At 48.7% G+C, this 21,254-nt stretch overlaps 1 protein-coding gene across 1 annotated transcript; it reads right to left on the bottom strand.

The window, feature by feature from the left end:
* Positions 1-2,054: 2,054 nt before the first annotated feature.
* On the bottom strand, positions 2,055-20,487 carry pelp1 (proline, glutamate and leucine rich protein 1). The gene is made up of 18 exons (XM_023966041.1): positions 20,316-20,487; positions 20,121-20,185; positions 19,917-20,022; positions 18,956-19,105; positions 18,020-18,151; positions 17,783-17,939; positions 16,553-16,685; positions 11,812-11,899; positions 11,167-11,255; positions 9,421-9,534; positions 9,142-9,292; positions 8,879-9,032; positions 8,730-8,785; positions 8,243-8,373; positions 7,485-7,587; positions 4,616-6,190; positions 4,166-4,471; positions 2,055-2,503 (listed from the first exon to the last, which is right to left on the bottom strand). The coding sequence occupies exons 1-18, from the start codon at positions 20,451-20,453 to the stop codon at positions 2,405-2,407; spliced, it is 3,747 nt and encodes a 1,248-aa protein (XP_023821809.1). The 5' UTR covers positions 20,454-20,487; the 3' UTR covers positions 2,055-2,404.
* Between the last annotated feature and the right edge of the window lie 767 nt (positions 20,488-21,254).

The following is a 21,254-nucleotide window of genomic DNA, read 5'->3' as shown; positions in this document are numbered from 1 at the left end:
TTTTTAACCACAATGGTCAATCACTCAGAAAGAAAGAATTTAACCTTAAATGTTGCCCTGCTGTTCCTCCAACAGAGTACGCCATTGTTTTTGATGCTGTTAATGAAATCTGTCAGCTCTTTAAAAATACGGAACTTGATGAAAATATCTCCTAATAATGACACTAATGTTGGAAAATCCTGTTTCAGCTTTGCCCTTAAGATAAAAAAAGTCATGCTGTTTCAGCAAAATGTCATTTCTGTTCCCTCTGCTGCGTTCTAGTGGGGAAATATTTATTCCAGACTAAAATATGTGGACTCTGGATCAGGAATTATTAATCAATAACACGATGAGAGACGTCTCCTACAAACATCTACATAGAATCTCTTCCACTAATCAATACATACTAAGATATAATAAGACAATTGACCCCAGCTGTCCTCTCTGTAAAGAACACCAGAAACACTCAGTCACCTACTCTGGAATTGTAATATTACTATAAAGGTTTGGAAAGAATGTACATGTTTTGACTCACAATTTTAGATGAAACTTGAATATATCATATTTGGCCCACAAGAAAAGAACACAAAATCAAACATTGGCAACTCATCTATTTATTGATGAGTTAAGAAAATCAAAATTTTCCTCACCACAACTTTTTCCCCTGTAATAATTAAATAATTACATTTTAATTTACATGCCATTTGTAATAGTTCAAACAAAAAAGTTTCTATATTTCTATATGAAAGATTTCTGTCTTTGAACATATTCAATGGATGGTAATGTGTTTTGCAATCTTTCTTTTAGAATATATATGCCATCCTCTGATATTCTCATTGTTATGACTATTGTCCTTGTCCTCCATATTTGTTCTGTATTTTTAACAATACAGTATAAAAAATAAATAATAAAATAACACATAAATGAAAAAAACAGTAATGAGACGGACCCACTTAGAGATGTGGAAATTCGGCGTTGATTATAAGACAAAGCTTTATTTTGAAAGTACAACTGAAGTGTTTATTTTGAAATCCGGATCCGTTTCCGGTTCTCCGGCTTTTTGCCGCGAAATTGCCCATGAAGCCTTGACCGTCAATAGAACTCCTGCGTAAAGCTTGCGTTTCTGTACGGATGGACGGACGTGGAACGCAGACATGACTGAGGCGATGTAAACATTCTGGTTGACCGATGAACATTAATTAATTATTATAATCGAACTGAGACGGCCCGGTGGAAATCAGCCTCATATTTACGTCACATCAGGATTCAAAGCTTTGGGAATCTGGAGCAGACGAATAAAATGCCAATGGAAAAAGATCTTATATGTTAAAAAAAATATCTACGCTGGGCGGGGCCACACTTTCCAAGCCCCGCCCCTTTATGATCCTCCACCTGCAGACAAACAGAACAATGAACATCTTTGATTTCCTGGTCTGAGCTGGAATCTGGATCAGAACAGGACAGATGGATGGATCTGATATCGCTGCCATTTTGTTGCACCCCTAATGTTAGCTTGGGGCTGTAAGACGGCGGGAGTGTGTGTAAACAGATGGGTGACGGGTAGGGGAGCGGAGTTGCTCTGCACCAACAGTCCCGCCCACAACTCAGGGGTGAATTTAGAGTTTAATTCTAACCTTTTAAGATCAGAATTCTGAGAATAAAGTCAGAATTTTCTGTACTTTGTTTTTTCTTTTCCCATGGCTCTAATCCTCTTCCGTAGCAGAAATGTGTCCAAGAAAACGACACATTTTTAAAAATATTTTTAAATCAAAAACCTGATGTTCTTGCTGGCCAAATGAGTTTAAACATTAAAAGAAACCTGGATTATTTTCCCATCACTTCCTACCTTGAAAGAATGCAATTGAGAGACAGGCATGTTGTACCGACAGCTAAACAGGCAAACATGTCAAAACGCCGTTCAAACCCAGCTCCTGTCGGCCTGACGAGGGTGAAAGGTGAACCTGAAGGAAAATATTCAGATCTGTCATGTTTTTAGTTAAGGCTCTGATTTAAAAGGGCACTTTGTGTTTTATTATCAGGGTGTGTTCTTTTCGCTTCTTTTTAAAAGAATGAAGTTTTTTTTTTCCAAAAAACTGGTGAAATACTTTATTGTAAGAACAAAAAAAGACAAAACAGAAATGTCTCAAAGTGGACACAGATGTGAGAATCCGTACTGCATGCACGGATAGAGTGATGGTTTTAGGTAACAGCTAACATGGTTCTGTGAGTTTCTGCTAGTAGATGCTGTGGAACGTAGAGGATGATGAACAGACTTTGATTTTCACAATAAGATCAGAAGAGTGTTGTAGGGATGACAAAATGTGGGGGAAATCTAATGTTGACCATCTATGTCAATGTATCAATGTATCAACCATCTATGTACACATCAATGTAATCCTAACATTCATTAGAGAAAGGCAGATTTTCATGAACAGGTTGATCCGGCGGCGGCGGCGGCAGCTTCATCATCAGGTGGACACGCCACAAAATCTGCCAGCATGGACGCCATGGCGTCCTCATCCACCTGAAAAGACAGGATGTACGATCAATCGGCAGCAAAAAGGATAAAACAATCATAGTTATATTTATAGGAGTGACTGTGTTGTTCTACAACAGAATAGGAGGAGCAATTTCTACTACTGCACTATCAAAATAAAATAAATGAATTATGCAGTTTAAGAAAATAAAAGCCATGACATGAAACAAAATAAACCTAATCCTCACAGTAGATGAGCCACAATTCCGTTTAAAACTTAACTGAACTAAATCTAAAAAAAACACGTGCTAAAATTAGGAAGGATTTATTATTTAGCGTTTTATTGCATCACACAAGGCCTAGTGATCTCTAATTACAGGTTTTTCTTTATTGTCCTTTGCTTATTGGCAAATTGAATAAACATAAATTTCTGACTTTTTTTATTCTTTAGTAATACACACATTTCCAAAACTATGACCCAAATATCGAGGTGTAACCCTTGTGCTATCCTATAGGCACTTTAACATTGGGAGTTGGGTCATCTAGACCCACTAGACAGAGCTCTGGACCTTTTTTCTTCAATGATTTGTGATCTTCACTGGTGTCCATGGATTACATGAAATCTTTCCACCTTTATCCACCTTTGTCATGGTAGGGAGAACACGACAATGGAAGGGGGGGGGGGGTCATTTTGACCCCATAGGATACCACAAGGGTTAAATGGAATTAAGAAGAAAGTGTCTTGTTGCATTTGCTTTGTCATTAAAGGGCATAGGTCATACAAAATAAACTTTTTGCACTCTTCAGTGTTTTATCATGTTCATTTCTCACAACCCCCCCCCCAGTGGTATTTTGATCCGTTTTCTGAAGGTTCCTCTAAAGACCTGCGCTCTGAGCCCCTCCTCCTCACATTGTGACATCATCACATTGTGACATCATCACATTGTGACATCATCACAAAGTTTTGGGGTCGTCCGGTCCGTGGAGGTTCATGGAGGAGCGTCCTGAGGTGGCCGCTGGTGCGTCCTGCAGTCCTCTTGAGGCTCGTACGCCCCCTCTAGTGACGTCATGGAAACGGAACGTACCATTGTGGTGAGTGTGGCCAAGTGCATGGTGAGGTATTTGTGACTCGCACGTATGGCGTTAACGGCGTCCTGACGCCACATTCTGGTCGCTGGTAAGGTGAGCTCTGGCTCCTCACAAAGGCTGCACGTGCACTGGGCGTGCACGTGATCCGGACGTGCCCGTAGGATTTATGGAGAAAACGGTTTTTGAGGCGTGTCCAGATGGACGTATGGCCCAAAACTGCAACGGAAACACTTTTTTTTTATTGAATGAGCCATGTGACCAACGACTGGATGGTGACGCGCTTCTCGGTAGGACCTGGCGGCCTTGGGCGTTGCACAGCGGGCGCCACCGAACAGAAGTTGGGCGTGTCTTGTGGACATTTTACTCAAGCTTCTCACCGAAAACACGGACTAGGAGGATGAAGGTAACCCACTGGAGGCGGAGCCTCGCCAAGAGACCCCTCATTTAACGTGGCAGCCGGGAATCAAACTGGCAACCCTTCAGTATCTGGATGAGTGATCTGAAGTGAGGCTGATCACAGGCAGACCGGAGCACGACCCCAACCCTTTCCAAACCTAAACCTACTGCAGGACAGAAAAATGATCCACATATTTGTGAAGCCAGAAACTGTTCTGTTCTTACCTTCTTCTTTTCTGTGCTTGGTCCCGCCTCTTCCTCCACTTCATCTTCCCTCTTCCTCTTCGTCCCCTGTGCCTCCTCTTTGTCACTCTCCTCTCTTGGCGGTTCACTCTTCTCCTCCTCTTCTCCTCCTTTTGGCTGTTCTCCTCCCTCGGAGGCTGGATTTTCCGCCTGTTTTTCTTCTTCTTCTGCTGGATTTCGCCGCCCTGCTTCTGCTTGTTCTGCCGGAGCGCCGGCTGGCCGTCCTGCAGGGGGATCCGGAGCGTCGCTGCTGCTCACGTCCTCCGGCGCCGTTTCCCCTTCAGGCTCCTGAACCATGAAGCAAAGGGAAAATGAGGAGCAGCACGTTGACACACCTCACAAAGTGACGTAACCGTGATGCCGTTTCTCCTGGTGAGCCTCCGCTCTTCACCCGTCTCGTCTACGTGCCGCCGTTTCAGCAGCGGCTCTCACCTCTGCCCTGAACCCCGCTTGCTCCTCTGCAGCAGCTTCCAGCTCCTCCTCCTTGGCAGCTTGATGACTTCTGTCTTCTTGAAGGACGCTCGTCGTTCCTCCCCCCTCATCCCCCGACTCCAGGCTTTCCTGCGCTCCTCCGCTGACGCAGATGATCTGAGGCATGGTGGGATCGTCCATGCGCTCGCTCTCATCTTCCTCCACGCCGACCTGCACGTCCTCCAGGACGCCGATGCTCTCCACCTCCTGCAGCTTCACCCGGTCTTCTCCGAGCACCGTCCTCTGCGGTTGGAGTTCCTGTATTCCTCTTTCGGAGTCCGCCTCCGCGTGAAGCTGACTCGGCTCTTTGTCATCGGCGGCGGGATGGAGGACTTGCCCTTCCTCGATGGCAACGTCCACCAACTTTTCCTCGCTTCCCTCCAGCGGCGGCATGTCCCCGATCTCCTCCTCCTCTTCCTCCTCCTCCTCCTCGAGCTCTTCTCCCTCCTCTTCGTCGTAGTCCTCGTACTCCTCCCCATCGTAGAAATCCTCGCTTCCTTCCTCTTCCTCCTCTTCATCCAGCCCGTCCTCCTCCTCCTCTTCCAGCTCCTCGTCGTCCTCCAGGTCCTCCTCCTCGTCTTCGTCATCGGTGCTGTTGATGTTGATGATGGCGGAGTCCTCGTTGCTGGGGGGCGCGGGCAGCGGCGGGTGGAGCCTTCCCTGCTGACTCAGCGGGGTTTGCAGCATCTGGAGCGGCAGCCCCATGGCGCTGGCCTGACCCGCCGCCGGCGCCTGCATCAGCATCTGCTGGAGCTGGGGTTTGCAGGGCAGCGCGTCCGCCAGGTCGCCGTGCGGGTCCGAGACGATGCCGGAGTTCAGGGCAGGAGGCAGAGGGGCCGCAGAGCCGCCGGAGGGGGGGAAGGAGTTGACGGAGGAGGCCGAGGTGGCGAGCAGGGACGACGAGGCGGGCAAGTCGTTCAGGAGAGTGGACACGTCGCTTGTGCTCGTGGCTGCCGTTATGGGGACCATTGAGTTCGATTCTGCTGCGGGTAACGCCACGCCGCCCCCGGCCGGCGCGGCGGACAGCATCGTCTGCACGTTCGCCGCCGCCTCGTCCTGTTGCTGGTCCAGGTTGATCATCCCCGGAGGAACGATGACCACGCTGTCGTCCGAGTCACTCGCCAGGGAGATCTCCACGTCGTCCGGCTCCTCTTTGTCGAAGCGGACGAAAACGGGCCTCTGGCTTTCCGGAAGCCCGAGCCCAGAGTCGTGCTGCCGGTGGGGGGAGAACAGGTCCCCGGGGGTGGGGCCTTGAGCCGGGAGACCCGGAACCGTCGACAGGTGGTTCTCCAGAGAGCTCAGCATGGACGACGGGCCCAGATTCAGAGACTGCCGTGAAGGAAAAGGAGGGCCGGAACCGTGACCCTCCAGGAGGGTCGGCAGGGTCAGCCTAGGAGCCGACCCCTGAGGGGAGAGCACCGGGGCAGAGGTGGGGGGTTTGAGGGTGAGGGGGGGCAAGGGCAGGGCAATTGAAGGGGTGCGTGGGTGGACCATGGTGTTGCAGATGGTCAGTGCCTCGGCACAGAACGAAGAGACCTAAGAGAGAGGAAGAGGAGGAGGAAGAGGCGGAGGTTACTAAAATGTTATCGGACGAATCCTTTTGGAAAAAAGGAGGAAATCCAAGCTGCAGATGGACGTTTGGATGTTTTTTTTTTCCATTTGAATGATTACTTGTTTGCTTGGCTGGGATCATTTTAACCAACAGAACCTCATCTATGTGACACTAACTTTATTGTGTCATTTTCCCACGCTGCATTCACACACTAGACATGAAATCATACAAAAACAGAGAATCCCGTTTGGAGAAAAATGCTCACATTTGCTGTGAAAACCCCAAAAATGTTCAACCGACCCTTTTTACAGCATAAAATGAAAGTTTCAGATGGAAATTCACAAAAACAACATTTCTTTTGGAAGAAAATACAAGAAATTCCGATTTCTTTGTGCCTCCTCTGTAAACCGTTTGTGTTCCGCCTCACAGAGGCTGATGGGAGGCCTCACGCCTCCATGATGGGACCTTCCTGGTGTCTGACGGCGAGGCTTCAGCTTCCAGGCAGCCCAAACAATCTGAATCTGTCTTCCGGTGCTGCTCTGTTGTTCATATCGCTTTTTTCCTGGAATTCTGTTTTGCTGACGTCCTCTCTGGCTGGAGTCTAACTCACAGGTGGAGGCGTGTCTGACTCCTCTGAACTTGAACTGCTCGCCACCCGTGGTGGCGGCGGCGGGTGGGACTTTCGCTGTGCATCGTAAAGTTTCTACAATTTGTTGCTCTAGAAAAAATCCTGTCGCTCCTCATCCCTAAATAAAATAACGATCGGCTTCCTTGTTGTTGGATTTCTTACAGATAGCCCTGCCTCCCAAAGCGGCTCCAGACGCTGCAGACCTCTGACCTACGTTCATTTTTCTCTACGTTTATCAAAACTAAAGGTCGCTCCTCTCCAGAAACTACAAATAATGGCCGTATTCTGTCTTTCATATAATCAAACCTCAACCACAGTATTAAACACAAGTTAGAGTTGACTTTAGACGGTTTTCTGGCGCTGATCTCACGGCGGGCTAAGCCTGAGTATCAAGCAGGGAGACATTTGGTACAACTCCACCGTGGATTTGAACTCATGACCTTCCAGTCCCAGGGGAGACACTGCGCATCGATGCAAAGGCAAAAACAATTTTTTCCCGTTTTTGATGGCGTAAACGGTCAAAGAGGTACGGTGTGTCAAAGAGCGGCGTTCCCGCTAACGCCTTAAACATACCCTCCATACCTTTGCAAATGTCATATATACCCCCTAAAGAAATGGATCCCAAACAGTGACTGACGGAGAAGCGTCACCTTGAGGTTGCGGTCAGTGCGGCCGTTGCTGAAGATGGAGACGGCGCAGGTAAGAGGTGGAGGCCATGATGGTGACGGGACCAGAACCAGAGCCAGCAGCAACCTGGAAGTCAAACAAACAGAGCCAACATGTTCTCTGCATCGCTTATCCGACAACGGCTCAGTCGTCATGACAACCTCTGCAATGGATGACCCCCAATGAACAACTAGCAACCGCAACTGGTGATCAGACATTCAGATTCTCGTTTTGACCTGAAGAATAAGACTGAGCTGCAGTCGGCGTCACAGCAACCGAATAACCGATCAGCCGAGGAAAAAGACTCAATTTGGTCCAGAACCAAAAATGAAACCAGAACAGCGATTTACAAATCCTACTATTGCAATACAACCATGGATTCTGATTTTAACTGTACCATTAAATCTATGACATCGTCAGCATTTAAGCCGTTAAAGTCTGTGTCCCACAGCCGCTATGTGAATTTACTGCATATGACACGGATGTAAACTGGTCAGACGTGAATCTACGTGGAAAAAGAAAAGTTGTGGTCTTTAGGTGAAATGTTCACTGATGGATCAGGAATGAACCACGTTAAAACCACAGAAGAAGAACGAATAATCCGCACAAAGAACACGTGAACCAACGTAAAAAGCAGACTTTGCTTTGCTGTAGGAGCATTTTTCACAAATCTGCAGGAGGGTTGGGCGACTGTCATGAAAAATCTGAGCGACACCATACGGCGCATTTACAAACGGCGCACCTGAAAAGCTCTCGACGAGCACGAGCGCTGCTGTACTGCCCACTGATGGCCCCGGTGGACTCGAAAACCGAGCTGGAGCCTTTCTGCTGCTGCAGACACACACACAGCGGCAACACAACCTCATGGAGCCTCTGCAAGAACAGGAAAGGAGGGTTATGACGCCATACACAACAGCATGAACAGCACATCATGTGTGCAGTAAACCGTACACATCTTTCTGGAAAATGGAGCAACTGTCAGGAACATTTTTAAGTCTGCCTCCAGCAAGAAATGCCCCGCCAGGGACGGGCAACTCCAGGCCTCGAGGGTCGCATTATGGAGTGTTTTTACAACACACCCTACCCTACGCCTGAAGCAGGTAATCAGTCACGAGTAGAGCTTGGATATCTGGAAATCATGCAGACAGTGGTCCATCCCTGTGACCTCTCATGGTAACTTAACCCTAAAATCAGACCCTCAGTCCTGATTGTCCTTTCCACAAACGTACCTTGTGTATGTCCTCCTTTATCAGTGTCCCGCACGTCTGGATGATTTGTCTCAATGCTGCAGAAGAAGAGAAACAAGTCGTTTAAAAGTCAGCAGTTTCATAAAAACACCCGACTAAACCGTTATTATTGGATCAAATAGCGATTCCACCTCTAAGGGCAGCAAGGCACGTGTCCTGATTGGACAAAGGGTCCCCCTTCCTCTGCAGTGATGGACCCATTGGATCTGCAATGACCAAATGCTTCGTCCTCCGAGGACCTGGCTTTCCCCCGGGAACTACGTCCACACCCAGACCCGCCCTAAACTGAAAGAAGGGAGTAAACGGTGGACCAAGTCCATCTTCAATTACTGCTACAAGCACATAGCCACTGCTTTTTATAGTCCCTTCATTTCTGAATGTGGTCAATTCTTACCTTGATGGATTCTGGTCCGGGGGTGATGTCACCAAGCAGGTTACTGAACAGCAGGTCTGCATGCATTGGGTTTTCCTGGAGAATGCTGACAGAAGCTCCCACTACCTTGACCCACAGCTCTAAGGTTTTGTACACAGACACCCTAACCGAGCTGGACAAGAAAAAGAAAACCTTCCTTAATTCACACACAGACTAAAACTCACAGCATGGACTCCTGTGGAGTCTTCATCAGAGAACCTCAGTGTCAATGTAGCAGCAGGTACAGGTAGAGGCCCTCACCTGTACCCTCTCTGCCGGCCAACGCCTGCTTCCACCAGAGGAGTCCAAGCAGACAGCGTTTGAGAAAACAGCCTTTGAATGATAGCGGCGTATGGAACCATGCTGCTGCGGACCCTGCAATGCAAGAATCACACCAACAAAAAGCAGGCGTTGATAGAAATCAGGCTAAACTGATTAACAGGATCTAGCTTTGCTGCAATCGCACCAACTAGTTCCTCAAGGCTGAGTGACCAGACGCCACTTTTTACTAAAAACTGATTATTCCTGAAAATATATCCTAAAAATTTAACTTGGATTTCTGATGGAAACGTCAGTAAAACCAATAAAATCTCAGTGAGCTAAATGTTTTTTTGTTGGTCATTTTTAAGTAAAATTACAAAGCCTGCTGGAATAAAGAGTATTTAATTTTACTTATGCTCAAGAAAATAAAGGGAACACCTAAATAACTCAATGTTGCTCCAAGTCCACTTCCGTGTAATCAAACTGTCCAATCAGGAAGCACCGCTGACCGAAGAGACACTTCCCCTGTTTTGGTGGAAGTGGTGGAAAGAAAAGGGCCATCAGCGAGACTCCTCCAATAAAGGAGCGATTCTGACAGTGGTGACCACTTCTCCACCCTTCTGTTTTCTGGGCGATGCTTTGGTGACTTTTAAATGTCAACAGTGCCGTCACTCCAGTGGAACCGGGAGACGGCGTCTACGAGCCACACAGGAAGTGCAACTCATCCAGGACGACACATCAACGCCTGTCAGCGTCGTGTCCAGAGCGTGGAGGCGCTACCAGGAGACAGGCCAGAACATCAGGAGATGTGGCGGAGGCGGTAGGAGGGCAACAACCCTCCATCAGGACCACCACCTCCTCCTTTGCTCACGGAGAAACAAGAGGAGCACAGCCAGAGCTCAGCAGAATCACCATTTCCACAGGCCACATGTCTGCTCAAACGGTTAGAACCAGACCCCATGAGGGACCGACATCCACAGGTGGGAGTCGTGCTCACAGCCCAACAGCAGGAGGACGTTTGGCATTTGCAGGAGAACACAGAGATCGACAAATTCTCCACTGGCGCCCTGTGGTCTTCACAGATGGAAGCCGGGTCACACTGGGACAGAGTCTGGAGAATGTTCTGACCGGTTCAGTAATGATTTGGGGACGCACAGCTCTCCATGAGCTCACCAGAGGAAGCCTGACTGCTGTTATGTACCCAGATCAGATCCTCAAACCCCGTGTGAGACCACATGCTGGTGCGGTTGGGCCCTGGAGTCCTCCCAAGGCCAGACCACACTGGACCTCATGTGGCTGCATTGTGTCAGCAGTTTCTGCTAGACGAAGGTTTCGGTGGAATGGACCGGCCCGGTCGTTCCCGGTGTGGCAGGGGACCATCCCCCGCCTCATAAGAAGTAAAGTCATATGGGCATGTGGAGGCCACGCCCACTCCTGCACCTCATTCTGACTCGTGTCAAAAACGTTACATCCACGTTGGATCAGTTGAGTTTTTTTCTTTTGAGCATGATTCCACATCCAGACTTCCACAGGCCAATAGATGTCATTAGCATTAATCCTGTTGTGTTGTGTGGTTGTGTTGTGTTGTCAGCACATGCAGGTCTGCAAATAATGAAGCATTTATATAGAAATCTTCCATCCGTTAGCAGTTAGCTGGTGTTCCCTTTAGTTATTGGATCAGTGCATTCTAAAGGTCGCTAAGGCTCAAACTATAGACGTATGGGGCACATGCAGCTGAGTACTCACACTGTGATCAGGTCTGACAGCATCTCTAAAGTGTTGCAGTGAATGCTGGGTAAAATCAACAGCATCAAACTTCCATCTGCAGATAAACTCTGAAAAAGAACAGATTAAACGGAAACACAGAGCGTCACCAAATCATAAAAGACGTACATTCGAGTGCAGTAACTTAAAACACGTGAACAGAAAGCTTTAGTGAACAACAAAGAAGGAAATTACTGCTGCATTATGATCATTTCAGGCATAAATATACCTGCAGACTGGTTTCTGTCATCCGTTTTTTAATTTCCCATCATCCCTTTGTTTACACTCTCCAACAACTACAACAACAACTCTGGCCTAACATTAGCGCTGCAACAAAAACAGCAGCAATATCGGAGCTGTCCATCCGTCCAGTTCTGAACCATTGAAGTGGGCCTTTAAAACTTCTGTCAGCAGATTCTTTAGTGCCATTACTTTTTGTTTTTGTAATTAATTCACTCATGGTGTTGAACAGTAGAAGCAGCAGCAGTCATTGTTCAACAAAAATGATTTGAATCAGACGGCTTCCATAAACAAACGTTACTCTCGATTTCCAATAAGGAACATTAAATATCTCTTCATCTTCTTTTTCACTTTTTGAATGTTGTGTGTGTGTGTTTTTGCACTTACAGTACTCTTGGAGTTTACAGCGAGAGCTCGACACACCAGGTTGAGGATTGGTTTTACTGGCAGACGAACAGCTGAAGCCGGGTCCACCCTGATGATGAGAAGACATATAAGACAAATAGATTTTCTGGGTTTGACGATCCAGAACGCCCACACGCCCACGACGTCACACGCCCACGACATCACAAACATACGCATGACACGCCCACGACATCACAAACATACGCATGACACGCCCACGACATCACCCTGATGATGAAAAGACAAATAAGACAAATAGATTTTCTGGGTTTGAAGATCCAGAACGCCTCTGTTGAAAAGCTGTAATATTCATTCATTCATTCCCACGACGTCACACGCCCACGGCGTCACACCCCCACGACGTCACACGCCCACGACGTCACACGCCCACGGCGTCACACCCCCACGACGTCACACGCCCACGACGTCACAAACATACGCATGACACACCCACGACATCAGACGCCCACGGCGTCACACCCCCACGACGTCACACGCCCACGACGTCCCACGCCCACGACGTCACACCCCCACGACATCAAACACCCACGACATCACAAACATACGCATGACACACCCACGACATCAGACACCCACGACGTCAGACACCCACGACGTCACACCCCCACGACGTCACACGCCCACGACGTCACACGCCCACGACGTCACACGCCCACGACGTCACACGCCCACGACATCACCCTGATGATGAGAAGACAAATAAGACAAATAGATTTTCTGGGTTTGACGATCCAGAACGCCTCTGTTGAAAAGCTGTAATATTCATTCATTCATTCCCACGACGTCACACGCCCACGACGTCACACGCCCACGGCGTCACACCCCCACGACGTCACACGCCCATGACGTCACACCCCCACGACGTCACACGCCCACGGCGTCACACCCCCACGACGTCACACGCCCACGACGTCACACCCCCACGACGTCACACGCCCATGACGTCACACCCCCACGACGTCACACGCCCACGGCGTCACACCCCCACGACATCAGACGCCCACGACGTCACACGCCCACGACGTCACACGCCCACGACGTCACACGCCCACGACATCAGACACCCACGACATCACAAACATACGCATGACACCCCCACGACGTCAGACGCCCACGACGTCACAAACACACGCATGACACCCCCACGACATCAGACACCCACGACGTCAGACACCCACGACGTCACACGCCCACGACGTCACACGCCCACGACGTCACACCCCCACGACATCAGACACCCACGACATCACAAACATACGCATGACACACCCACAACATCAGACGCCCACGACGTCACACCCCCACGACGTCACACGCCCACGACGTCACAAACATACGCATGACACCACCACGACGTCACACCCCCACGACGTCACACCGCCACGACGTCACACCCCCACGACATCAGACACCAACGACATCACAAACATACGCATGACACACCCACGACGTCACACGCCCACGACGTCACACCCCCACGACGTCAAACGCCCACGACGTCCCACGCCCACGACGTCACACCCCCACGACATCAAACACCCACGACATCACAAACATACGCATGACACACCCACGACATCAGACACCCACGACGTCAGACACCCACGACGTCACACCCCCACGACGTCACACCCCCACGACGTCACACGCCCACGACGTCACACGCCCACGACGTCACACGCCCACGACGTCACACGCCCACGACATCACCCTGATGATGAGAAGACAAATAAGACAAATAGATTTTCTGGGTTTGACGATCCAGAACGCCTCTGTTGAAAAGCTGTAATATTCATTAATTCATTCCCACAACGTCACACGCCCACGACATCCGACACCCACGACATCACAAACATACGCATGACACACCCACGACGTCACACGCCCACGACGTCACACGCCCACGACGTCACACCCCCACGACGTCACGCCCCCACGACGTCACACGCCCACGACATCCGACACCCACGACATCACAAACATACGCATGACACACCCACGACGTCACACGCCCACGACGTCACACGCCCACGACGTCACACCCCCACGACGTCACGCCCCCACGACGTCACACGCCCACGACGTCACACGCCCACGACGTCACACCCCCACGACGTCAGACACCCACGAAATCACAAACATACGCATGACACACCCACGACGTCACACGCCCACGACGTCACACACATACGCACGACACACCCACGACATCAGACGCCCACGACGTCACACGCCCACGACGTCACACGCCCACGACGTCACACCCCCACGACGTCACACGCCCATGACATCACAAACATACGCATGACACCCCCACGACGTCACACCCCCACGACGTCACACCCCCACGACGTCAGACACCCACGAAATCACAAACATACGCATGACACACCCACGACGTCACACGCCCACGACGTCACACACATACGCACGACACACCCACGACATCAGACGCCCACGACGTCACACGCCCACGACGTCACACCCCCACGACGTCAGACACCCACGAAATCACAAACATACGCATGACACACCCACGACGTCACACGCCCACGACGTCACACACATACGCACGACACACCCACGACATCAGACGCCCACGACGTCACACGCCCACGACGTCACACCCCCACGACGTCACACCCCCACGACATCAGACGCCCACGACGTCACACGCCCACGACGTCACACCCCCACGACGTCACACGCCCATGACATCACAAACATACGCATGACACCCCCACGACGTCACACCCCCACGACGTCACAAACATACGCATGACACACCCACGACATCAGACGCCCACGACGTCACACGCCCACGACGTCACACGCCCACGACGTCAGACACCCACGAAATCACAAACATACGCATGACACACCCACGACGTCACACGCCCACGACGTCACACCCCCACGACGTCACAAACATACGCATGACACACCCACGACATCAGACGCCCACGACGTCACACGCCCACGACGTCACACCCCCACGACGTCAGACACCCACGAAATCACAAACATACGCATGACACACCCACGACGTCACACGCCCACGACGTCACACCCCCACGACGTCACAAACATACGCATGACACACCCACGACATCAGACGCCCACGACGTCACACGCCCACGACGTCACACGCCCACGACGTCACACCCCCACGACGTCACACGCCCACGACGTCACACCCCCACGACGTCACACGCCCACGACGTCACACGCCCACGACGTCAGACCCCCACGACGTCAGACCCCCAGGACGTCAGACCCCCACGACGTCAGACCCCCACGACGTCAGACCCCCACGACGTCAGACCCCCACGACGTCAGACCCCCACGACGTCAGACCCCCACGACGTCAGACCCCCACGACGTCAGACCCCCACGACGTCAGACCCCCACGACGTCAGACCCCCACGACATCACACACCCCCACGACATCACACCCCCACGACAAGAAACACCCACGACATCACACACCCACGGCATCACACACCCACGACATCACACACCCACGACATCACACACCCACGACATCACACACCCACGACATGACACACCCACGACATGACACACCCACGACATGACACACCCACGACATGACACACCCACGACATGACACACCCACGACATCAGACACCCACGACATCAGACACCCACGACAGGACACACCCACGACAGGACACACCCACGACATGAAACACCCACGACATGAAACACCCACGACATGAAACACCCACGACATGAAACACCCACGACATGATACACCCACGACGTCACACGCCCACGACATCAGACACCCACGACATCACACACCCACCTACGACATCACACACCCACAACATCACACACCCACGGCATCACACACCTACGACACCAGACACCCACAACATCACATCACATACCCACGACGTCACATACCTATGACATCACACACCCACGACATCACACACCCACGACATCACACACCCACGACATCACACACCCACGACATCACACACCCACGACATCACACACCCACGACGTCACACACCCACGACGTCACACCCCCACGACGTCACACCCCCACGACATCACATACCGATGACATCACACCCCCACGACGTCACATACCTATGACATCACACACCCACGACATCACACACCCACGGCATCACACACCTACGACACCAGACACCCACAACATCACATCACATACCCACGACGTCACACCCCCACGACGTCACACACCCACGACATCACACACCCACGACATCACACACCCACGACATCACACACCCACGACGTCACACACCCACGACGTCACACACCCACGACGTCACACACCCACGACGTCACACACCCACGACGTCACACCCCCACGACGTCACACCCCCACGACGTCACACCCCCACGACGTCACACCCCCACGACGTCACATACCCACGACGTCACACCCCCACGACGTCACACCCCCACGACGTCACACCCCCACGACGTCACACCCCCACGACGTCACACCCCCACGACGTCACAAACCTGCGCATCGAAAACCTCTTCTCCATGTTGTTCATTCATGCTTAGAATGCTTCATGTTCAATAAATAAATCCCTTATTTGTCCAGATTCTCTCCAGAGGCTCCACAGTAAATAGACCACCAACATCCTGACAGACACTTTTTTATTCTGTATGTGTGTGTGTGTGTGTGTGTTACCTGAGTGTGTGTCTCATGGCTCTGCACACAGCAGTGTATCTTTGCTGGAGGCGCAGCAGCAGCAGCGGTTCTGTTGGGTCCAGGTAAGGAAAGGCGAGTTCCACTCCAGGACCTGTGTACTGCACCACCATTTCTGAAAGAACAAAAAGAACTTTCACAAAACCTGGTTCTAATATGTGAAACGATTCAAGCTGGGATAGATTCTGGTCTGTTTCTCTCTGTCTGTCCCATCAGGACCAGGTTTGTAGTTCTCCAAAGCAGTTCTAATTGAAGTGAATCCTCCTCAGAATACTTCAGTCTTTGGCTTCAGCTCTACTTATTTCCATATTCAACTAAATAAACGGTTTATGTTGAAGTGGGGACTTATTCTATAGGCTACACAAATAAAATAATCATTTTTATTCTAGACTTTTTTTGGCGACTATGGGGCTAAATTAACAAACTTTATTTTTCTCTTTGTGTTATTATCAGATATACAAATGAACGCCGTTTTCCCTCCTATTTTGGACTGAATGTGTCATCAGAGCCGTCTGTAAGACAGGAAGCAACCGAAAAACACGGTGGCCAAACTACGGGCCGGGGGCCATAAGTGTTCAACCATTAAATCTGGCACGCCAAACTGAAATTATTTATATTGATAATCCTAACTAATGTTTAATTCTCCCTGTAATTCTGGTGTCTCTCCACAGATGGCGCTCTATAACCACAGTAAGTTGGAAGAATTGTTGTTCTTCGGATATGATGTTGGTTTTCTGTTTTTGGAGCCGAACTGTCATTTTTCCCGACCATTTCAACGCCACATGAGCGCGTTAACGTTTCCCATAGAAGGTAATCGACTCATCGGGCACAAACGAAAGCCACCGTCCTGAAATAAAAACTCCAAAATGTTCCACAGATCTGCTTCAGTCACATTTCAAGACCCCCACCTCAGTCAAAACGTTTGCCCACCCCTCGATTAACTCAACCATCAACAAAGGAACTAATCAGACACTAATTAATCATTCTGAGTAATGAACGTCATGTTGGACATTTGAGAAATATTCTGGGTTTTTTTTTGTTTGATGGTGCAGAAAATAAGGATTTTTGGTGAATAACTAAAGTTCTGCATCGCTGACTGCCTGGGATGTTTCCCCTTCAGTGGCTGCACAGAAATAAAGAGTAAAACTATTCAACCCAGCACAGAGAAGTAAAGAATACACGTGTGTACTAACAAACCACCATAAAGATTACCTGGCTCTGAGCCTTTGTAGATCTGAGTCAACAAGGCATCAGCCGTAGCCAGGAGACATTGGATCTGATTGGTCCAGCCGTCAGCTTTGCCAGCACTTATGGCTCTGTCCAAAAGCCCCCCCAGGCAGGGCAAATGGCTGTAACACAAGCAGGCCATCTACACACCAAAAAAAAGCAACAACAATTCATAAACAGCTGGACAAACAGGAGACGGACACTGACAGAAGGAGTCCTCACCTCCTGGGTTTTCATGTTGTTGCTGTCCATTTTGGAGAGGAAATAGGCTCCTAGTTTGTCCTTCAGGGATCCACAGGCTCTGGGATAGAAGAGCATGCAGGCCACCATTCCCTCCATGGCTGCTAGTTCACACTTGGAGGGTTGGAACACAAACAACACGGATGCTTTTGAACGTTAGGAAAGCCAAATATAGATAAATATTCAAACGAAGCAACACTGAGCAGCTTCCAGGTCATAGAAACACTTTCAGATTCAATTTTTCCAAAAAGAGTTTCATAAAAATTCATTGAAACAGAACAGAACTGAACTGAACTATGCACATCTTCCATTTCTACTATAACCTCTTTGGAAAAACAACGAGTATTACATAAACAAACGTTTGTAAAATAAGACACAACGAGACAAAGGAAACACTAAATAGAAAAGTTCCAATGAACAACTAAAGTAAAAATGGACAAAATAAGGGAGGAAGGCTGGAAGCTGTAGTGAAAACGTGTCAATGTAAGTACAAATACATGAATGTATTTTTATTTCTGTTTCTTTTTGCTGCTTTAAAAACACGTGAACACAAAATCAACAAGTGGAGACGTTTAGAGAGAAAAGTGAAAGGGACCAATACTTTAAAAGGACAGGTACAGACAACGCAGTACACCGTGAATGTGTGGAATAAAATTAAAACATTCAGTTCCTTTGTGTTCCTGAAAGATTAAAATTAATTTAAACTAGATTAAACTATATGTAAACACCTCAGAAAAAGACAAAATCATCTTCAAAATGGCCCCGCCCCCCCCATTCTACTGATCATCAATAGATCCACTCCATCTTTAAAAAAACAAACATTCAGAACACATACGATGAAGTACTAAAAGCTCAGACGATGAAAACAAACGTGCCATGCAGCCCCCCAGCCTTTCTTCCTAGCTCGCCCCCCCTCACCTCGGTCTTCAGGCCCAGCAGGGACGTCAGGATGCCCAGGATGGAGTTGAGGCCGACCTCCCTGGCGAGCTCCGCTAGATGGCTGGAGTACTGCAGCAGGTCCTTCAGGATGTTGACGGCCAGCTGGACGGTCTGAACGGGAGCCTGAGACTGCAGCAGCAGCAGAGAGGGAGACACCACTGACACAGGCCTTTCTGCAGAGGTCAAGGCTTCATTAAAGCTCCTGCAGGAGGGGGGGGGGCTTGGTGGGGTCGAGATTATTGGGGATTTTCTCACTCAGGATCCAGGGGGAAATGGATGTCTTTGTTTTGTCTGCTTTGAATAAAGACATACTCAGAAATGCTATTTGGTGAATACTATAAATCCTTCAACCATTCTTTTCCTGTTTCTCTTTCTTTATTCTAGCATCTTCCTCCATTTTTTGGTGCTTAACTCCTCCTACAGTTTTTCATCTATTTTAACCGTTCAACTATTCAAATGTTCAGCTCTTTCATCTTTTTCCAGCTCTGACTTTTGGTCCTTCAAATCCTTGAACTTTTCCAGATATTCCAGGATTTTTGCCTCCATTGAAAGACACGGGGAATCCTTGGTGCAGAAGCTCGCTGGTTCGATACCCGGCTGTAACATTTTTCACAAAGTTTTTTTTGTTATTGTGTTGTTTTCCCCTTATTTATAGTCAACTTTGATCATTTCCTTCTTTATTTTTAGGCCAATTCTTCCCCTTTGAGTTTCATTCAGAAATCTAGCATTCAACCCTGCAGTTCTTTCTAGAAAAGCAGCTCCTACTAGTTTAATCTGAATTTCTTTATAAATGTCATCCATCATCAGAAAAATGCTACAACAACATGTTTAAAAAATATGCTGACATGAAGGAGGGGCAGTAAGGGTGAGCAGGGCTGTATTTAGACAACAAATGCCCCCTCCCAACCCCACCTGCCCTTGCATGCAGCCTTCTCCATACCTGAATGATTTGCTGAAGGGAGCGCAGCCAGAAGAGGCAGTGCTGCTGGAACAGGTCACTGCTGCTGTCTTTGACCAACACAGAGAGCAGACACAGGCCCTCAAACCTGTTTATGGATGCACACAAGCAGAAACGGTCCTCCTTACCTTTACCTGTGTGCTTTTTCAAAGTAAAAGCATCAGCATTTTAATGTGAAAGTCTCACCTGGTCTTGCTTGAGGATAACTTGGCATTGCTGAAACCCACCAAACCTGCCACATCATTCGCTCCCTGAGGAGATAAACGCTCACGTGAAACACACAAATACACACAATGATGTGCTGCTCCACGTTAGCATTCTGCCTTCGATTAACAAAAAAAACATCAAGCTCCCATGAGCCTTAGCGCTCCGCGCGCTCACCTGGATCTGAAGGCCGTGCTCCCTGTAGTTGACCAACACCTCCGGTAAATACTCGGGCCGCTGTTCTTTCAGAAACGACACTAAACCCTCTGTGAGTCTGAGGGCAGGCGAGCCATGCAGCCCGACAGATGTAGCCATTTTCCCTCTCTGGCGACAAATACGTCATTGACGTGCGACACGACGTCAAATCTCTGCGGCCGACAGCGGGGCTGAGCACTGCGCACGCGCAAACGAAACCACACTGGTCTAGATTCCAACATTTGTTGAATGAAAGTTCTAATTTAAAAATAAATAAAAAGAGAATTGAACATGGACCTGATCTATCCTTAAGAGGTGACCTTATTTATCCCCATGTATAAAACTGTTTTTTCAATGTTCAATAAAACAATTACAGATGAAAAAAACACATTTTTGGATTAAATCAGTCAGTACTCAAACATTATCAAACAACTTCAAAACCAAAAGCCAATTCGAACTCATTTGATTTTTGAAAAATTAAAAATTTATTAACCCCCCCCCCCCTCTCTCTCTCTCTCTCTGTATTTTTAGTGAGCTTGAGCAGCAAACTTCACTTAAACGTGTGATCACAGCTTGACATTTCCATTTTTAAAGTTTTTTCTAAATAATGTCTCTCAAGATTCATTCACACTGCAAAATGTTTTGTCAATCCCCAAACCTGCAAGAAATGAATAAACAAAGGAAACTTCAATTTCATTAGAAAAAACAAAACATTACATGAACAAAAGGCACAATAACTCTGCATTATAATGATGTGGACAACACAGTTGCAGAGTTTTTACGGTGTACTTAAAATTGTTTGGCTTAGATTAAAAAGAAAAAGAAAAAAGTATCTAATTCTCAGATTTGTGTGTGTGTGGGGGGGGGGGGCAATTTCATTCTGAAATACAATTAGGACTGTAAGAAACTACTAAACATTCT

Source organism: Oryzias latipes, chromosome 18, assembly GCF_002234675.1.
Source record: "Oryzias latipes chromosome 18, ASM223467v1".
NCBI lineage: Eukaryota > Metazoa > Chordata > Actinopteri > Beloniformes > Adrianichthyidae > Oryzias > Oryzias latipes.
This window is presented reverse-complemented; position numbering and strand designations above follow the sequence as displayed.